This window comes from Bicyclus anynana, chromosome 12, assembly GCF_947172395.1.
Source record: "Bicyclus anynana chromosome 12, ilBicAnyn1.1, whole genome shotgun sequence".
In the NCBI taxonomy this organism is placed as follows: Eukaryota; Metazoa; Arthropoda; class Insecta; order Lepidoptera; family Nymphalidae; genus Bicyclus; species Bicyclus anynana.
In genome coordinates this window covers 9,237,907-9,244,696 of record NC_069094.1, presented here as the reverse complement: position 1 = coordinate 9,244,696, position 6,790 = coordinate 9,237,907, and the positions used below count along the sequence as shown (strand labels likewise).

At 41.5% G+C, this 6,790-nt stretch overlaps 1 protein-coding gene across 1 annotated transcript; it reads right to left on the bottom strand.

Moving 5' to 3' along the window:
• Positions 1-2,215: 2,215 nt before the first annotated feature.
• Positions 2,216-3,733, bottom strand: LOC128198577 (uncharacterized). Its single transcript, XM_052884695.1, has one exon. It carries the CDS (start codon positions 3,207-3,209, stop codon positions 2,379-2,381), a length of 831 nt encoding a protein of 276 aa, XP_052740655.1. The 5' UTR covers positions 3,210-3,733; the 3' UTR covers positions 2,216-2,378.
• Between the last annotated feature and the right edge of the window lie 3,057 nt (positions 3,734-6,790).

Here is a 6,790-nt window from a genome sequence, read left to right as displayed (position 1 = left end):
TGTACCATATCGACATATCCAGTGTTCGTAGAATATCTTCGCAACTGATTCTGCAGAGATGTTGTCGGTAGGTACAGCTTCGGGCCATCTCGTTGCTCGATCGATCATTGTGACGAGATATCGATATCCTTCGGGAGATGTCTCTAGAGGGCCCACGCAGTCCAAATTCACGTGCTCGAACCTGTCGCTCGGTGGGAATGTTGATGGGCTGCTCTTCGTGTGGCGTTGTACCTTGCATCGTTGACATTGAATGCAGTTCTTCGCTAACTCCCTGACTTCAATGTTCATTTCAGGCCAAAAGAATCTCTCCGTGACGAGTTTGAGTGTAGATCGTATGCCTGGGTGACTGATGTTGTGAACAGCGTCGAATGCGGCTTTGCGAAATTCCGTAGGTATGTACGGACGAGCAGACGATGTCGATGTTTCGCAGTAGATCGGCGACTTCAAGTTTGGTACTATGATTTTCTTTATCGAGAGATTTTCTTGTTCTTGAAGTTTTTTGATTACATTGCTCTCTTTGTCTTGCGCTTCTGCGATTTTTTCATAGTCGAGCGTCGATGGATATGACACACTGTCGATAGGAACGCGACTCAGTGCATCGGCGACTACGTTGTCCTTCCCGTTGATATGACGAATATCAGTTGTGAATTCACTGATAAAGATCAGCTGTCTCGCTCTTCGCGGTGTTTCGGTCGTGGAAGGTGGCTTCTGTAGTACGTATGTCAACGGTTTGTGATCGCAGAATATTATCAGGCTTCGTCCTTCGAAAGTTTTCCTGAAGTGTTTGATTGCCATGTAGATTGCGAGTAGCTCTCTGTCGAACGTACTGTACTTTTTCTGAGCGTCTGAGAATTTCTTCGAAAAATATCCGAGCGGTTGCCATGCTTCGTTGACGTATTGTTGTAACACAGCACCGGCTGACAGGTCCGAAGCATCGCTGAATATTGCGAGCTGCGCTTCGTGCGATGGATGTGCTAGCAGGGCTGCGTTTTGTATGGCTTCTTTGCACGCTTCGAATGATTTCGTTGCTTCGTCGCTCCATTCAATTTTTGTCCGATCTTTTTTCTTCGAGTTGTGTAAGTAGGCGTGAAGTGGAATTTGAATTTCGGCTGCTTTCGGAATGTGTTCTCTGTAGAAATTCGTCATTCCAAGGAATCTTCGTAGCTCTTCGATAGTTTTCGGTTTTTCGTACTTGCAGATTGCTATGATTTTTTCTTCAGGCGGTTTGATTCCCTTTTCGCTCACGTTGAAACCGAGAAACTTGACTTCAGGTTGACCAAATACACATTTTGACGGGTTGATTGTGATCCCGTTTTCTTCCAGTCTTTGTAGAACCATTCGTAGGTGTTTTTCATGCGTGGTTGCATCGGGACTTGCGACTAGAAGATCGTCGATGAATGCGAAGACGAAGTCAAGGCCGTGTAGTACTTCGTGGATGAACCTTTGGAAGGTCTGTCCGGCGTTTCGTAGTCCCGGCGTCATCCGAGGGAACTCAAATAATCCCATGGAAGAAATTAGGGCTGTCTTCGCTATGTCTTCTTCTCGGACTCTAATTTGCTGGTAAGCTCGGTTGAGGTCGATGGTTGAAAATATCGTCTTGTGCGCCAGTTGATGTGTGAAGTCCTTTATGCGAGGTATCGGGTAGCGGTCTGGTATCGTGCAGCTGTTGAGTCTTCGATAGTCACCGCAGACTCGTATATCCCCATTCTTCTTCGGAACGACGTGTAGTGGCGATGACCAAGGGCTTTTGCTTGGGCGGCATATTCCTTGCTCGATCATGTTCTCGAACTCTTTTCGGACGAGTTCATACCGATGTGGTGCGATGGGACGAGGGCGACAATGCAGTGGAGGGCCAGTCGTTTCGATGACGTGTTCGACGTCGATTTTTGGTGACAGCTTCATCGACGTCAGTCTTGTCACTCCGGGATAATCAGCCAATATGTTGTGGTATGACTCTTGCACGTCGATACTTCGTATGGTCGGTATGTTGGTTGCACAAATGAACGACTGCGATGTTAAACTCGTCTTGCCATCGATGAGTCTTCTGTTCTTCAGATCGACAATCAACTGGTGATGCTTCAAGAAATCAGCTCCGATGATTGGTTTGCTGACTTTCGCGACGATGAATCTCCATTTGAACACTCGACGTAAGTTGAAGTCTAGTGCCATAGTCTTCTCACCGTAGGTCGGGATGACTGTATTGTTAGCGGCGTAAAGTTGAAACTTCAGTGGCTTCGGTGTTTGCTTCGCAGTTGGCGGTATAACGGAGATGTTCGCCCCGGTGTCGATTAGGAATGATGTTCCAGTCTTCTTGTCGGTGACAAACAAGCGGTATGAAATTTCTGATACGCCGGATCCCGCTTCGTCCAGCGTAACTACTAGTTTTCCGGCTTCGTCTGGTAGGAGCACGGCTTAGTGCATCTTCTTGCGGCTGCCCCAAAACGCCGGTGGTAGAAACAGTACGGCGACGGTGTCGAGCTTCGAGATCTGCGTCCGTTCGAGTTTGACCGATTGCGTCGATAGTTTGGTCTTCCGCGGTGCTGGCAGTTTTGGTGAACCATCTTCAACGCAGCGACTTCAAGTGACAGCTTCCTTATCTCTTCGACTAAGAACTTCGTATCGCTGGGTGGAACGCTCGTACTGGGGCTTTCGACGGCTGCGATGTGTGAGCTTGGGCTTGATTCCACCATCTTGTCGGCCAATATAGCGAGCTCGTCTAGTGCGGTCTTCGTGCTGAATGATTCGCTTGCGGCGAGTACGGATCGCACATGTGATGGTAAGTGATTAGTCCACAGTATGCGTAGCGTTGAATCCGGGACCTTTTCTCTGGCAAGAAATCTCATGCGGCGAAGTAACTGAGTAGGCTTTTGGTCTCCTAGCTCAATTTCAGACAGCAGCTTTTGCAGCTGGCGGCTGTCAGATTCTTCGTATGCGGAGATGAGGCGGTTCTTCACTGCGGTGTATAGGTCCGTTGCCGGTGGATCGAAGAGTATATCGGAAACTTGCTCGATATCTTCCTTTTGTAGTTGCGCAATGACCATTTGTGCCAACTGGTCCTGACTTTTTTTGAGATCAGCAGTGGCTGCTTCGAAACTGATGAACCAGAGTCGTGGCTTGTCTCTCCAAAAAGGTGGAACTCGCATTGATAAGGCGATTCCTGCGATTTCCCCCTGGCTATCTGCTACTGAAGCGTTGTTAGGTGATGCCATTTTTTATTATTTTTTTTTGTTGATTGTTATTTTTTTTTTCTTTTTTTTTTTTTTTTTTTGGCTTTTCACCGTGACGCGCTTGCTTGTTGTTCGTCGGGTGTGCTTCTGTTGTTCTTCGGATTTCTTTGTCGGGGTGCTTGTTGTTCCTCGGGGTCACCACTTTAGCCGATTGGAGAGATGTAATGAAAGACTTGGTTTGTATCGAATTGTATCGAATGTATTGAATATATTTCGGTCAGAATGTATTAATTATATCTACAGTTTACATTAAATAATATTAGGTACGCGCGACAGTAAACGAAATCTAAACGACCAATCACAATAACGCTGGTTGATATCGCGTACTATAAAACCGCGGCGCCGATGGTCGCGGTATCATTCCACACTAGAATTTGATGTAGGTACGTACTCCGATGATCGGCGGCTCGCGAAGACTGGACTTATATATCGGCTCGCCTTGCGCGCATAGTTAGTCAGCTGCCGCAAGGCGCAGCGAGCGGATGTATGTAGGTAGGTAGCTACAAATCCTTTTGTACTCCTAATATTAAATCATAAATTCTGTAGGCACCGTCTTGAAATTATACTGAGCTCATTCAGGCTTTTGTACTTTGATCGCTTTTTGATTATGAAAAATTTTACGAACTGAGTAGGTACGACATAAAAATAACAACTATTAAAAACAGCATTACATTTCTTACATTAGCTATACATTTCTATAACTTCACTGAATAAAATAGTGCATGACAATTTAAGATTTGTTTTTATTTTATTGACTGTATTGATTGATCTGTTTGCTGACCTTTCGAAATATCAGTTATTAATACTATAAAATAATGGTGATAATGATTAATCGAAAACTTAAAATTTAATTTACGAGGGTTCCAAAATTTGGTCCGAGAAGAGCCCACAACAAACTCAAACAGGTTTTTTATATTTTTTAGTCATGTACATTTCATTTCCAAGCTTTTTTGTTGTTTATATATTAATTACCACTATAATACAACTTTTTTATAAGCTTGCGTTTAAAAAACCAACTTGCTTGCATACACGCCAACGACTAAGACCGATGGCTTAGCGTGCTCTCCAGAACACGGGATTTAACTCAACCAAATTTCTTATTCTGGGCTGAGAATACTTGCTGACAATTTCATGAAAGAAAGATAAGCCCAATATTTCATAGCCTGATCCAGGACTCAAGCCCAGCACCGTGTGATCCAAGTAAATAAGCACGCCACTGGACCAACGAAACAATTAGGGCCAATGAGGCTGTTTGAACCGACGAAGGTATTTGTATCATTGAGATTTTTTGAACCAACGTAGCAATTCGAATCATTGAGGCTGTTTAGACCAACGAAGCAATTTGGACCATTGAGGTTGTTTAAACCAACCAACGAAACACTTTGGATCATTGAGGCTGTTCGGATCAACTAAGCAATTTGGATCATTGAAGCTGTTTGGATAAACGAAGCAATTTGGACCAATAAGGCCGTTTGCACCAACGAGTCTGGTAACCAACTTACGCACTATATATTTGTAATCAAAATCTATTTTAACGAAAGGATTCTGAATCCCTTACACCTTATCTATTTATTTAAATAGGTAAACGAATTGCAGGACATTTAATACCCTGAAACACGTACAAATATAGGTAAATAAATTGATAAAGAAAGCTATTTTTGTTTACACTAATGATCCAAGACACGGCATTGAATAAACCATTGTGCACAAAATACGTACGCCATTATGACAAAAGGTTGCCATACTTTTTGGTGTGTTCGTTCGAAAACAATCTCATGTTTCACGTCATACAAATTGCTCTTTAGGGAACAAACAAACGGCGAGACGAAGGCACAACTTTACGCCTCTGTTTGACGAGTGTATTTTACATACACAGACGTTCTTACTTCTTTCCGATTCCCCTTTCTTGTTGAATATTTTAACGTTTACGCTTAGGTAACTGTTTACTCAAGGACAATATTTTTGTAGGTAAATATGACAACGCAGATTTTAAAAAAATATCAAAAATATGTAATGTATAAATTTAATAACTATAATTGAGAGTACAACTACTGAAGCAACTAGTGAAGAGTAAACAGTATCCTACATAATTACTGTACATGGCTTACAGTACAATCTATCTTTAATAGGTATCTACCAACATTTTACGCTTGGGTAACTGTGAACTTTCAAGGACAATATTTTTGTAAATAGATATGACAAAATAAAACGCATATTTTTAATAGCAGAAATACGTAATGTATGCTATACTAAGTATACTTGGGAATACAGTAACTGGTGAAGAGTACAGTACCCGTGTAAGTTCAGTACATATTTACTGAACTCTCCTACTAACCTAAATAAATACTGTTGTATTATAGAAATAATGATAGAACAATATATTTTTTCTTACTCGTAATTATTTAGTGCTTAAGAAATACTCGTACCTACTGTGTAGGTATCGAGCCGTGATAGCCCAGTGGATATGACCTCTGCCTCCGATTCCGGAAGGTGTGGGTTTGAATCCGGTCCGGAGCATGCACCTCCAACTTTTTAGTTGTGTGCATTGTAAGAAATTAAATATCACGTGTCTCAAACGTAAACCTGTACCATACCAGAGAATTTTCTTAATTCTCTGCGTGTGTGAAGTCTGCCAATCTGCATTGGACCAGTGTGGTGGACCTATTGGCCTAAGTCCTCTCATTCTGAGAGGAGACTCGAGCTCAGCAGTGAGCAGAATATGGGTTGATAATGATGATTGTGAAGGTGAAAAATTTAGGAGATTTGTTATTTTCTCATCACGTTTTCTGAGAAAAATAACCAATATAAGAAATAAATATCAAACCTTATCTAAACATGTAATTTCATAATCGTATTAGTCGTTGCCAAGATCACGGAAAAATTGCGCATTAAAATAATAAAGTTAAATTTATTTAAACCAGCATAAACCACGAAATATTAAATACTGAAACCCCAATAACGTAAAACCCATAAATAAAATGTTTAAAGCCTCCAGATTTATCCCCGGAAACCTGAACATCCGGTCCTTCATAAAACTTCTGTAAGAGCTGTGCGATTCGTTATGACAAAATCTTTTGTTTTGTTCCTTTTTATTGAGAATATTTTTATTTAGATCAAACAAAATTCATTTACAAAACTGAATTCCACGCGGACGAAGGCGCAGGCATTCGCTAGTTTTATAATAAAATCGCTATTGTAACATAATTGACTATTAGTCGTGTTTTTGTTCAAATAGCCGTATTTTCAACAATCTAATTTTCATCCAATTAAACTTGTAATAGAGAAGTTGGTACGATAATAACAAATAATTAATCTTTTAATTATTAAACGTATTTTGACTTTGGCTGAAAAATATAAAAAGAGTTTCATTTAATTATTTTGAGTAGTATCTCTCTCTCTCTGTCTATAATAGTCGTTCCTTCATTTATGAAGATCCCAGCCTCCTGCGGGTCCACGCCTTCCAGATAGGTGGCGCCGGGCGCTAGCCGAATAATCTGAAAAAAAAAATCCTTGAGTTACGATCTACCTATACCTGCCTACCTATTGGGAAAATAGTGCAGTGG

Coding starts and splice junctions, on each gene's coding strand:
- LOC128198577 (XM_052884695.1), bottom strand. CDS start 3,209: ATGGCATCACCTAACAACGCTTCAGTAGCAGATAGCCAGGGGGAAATC.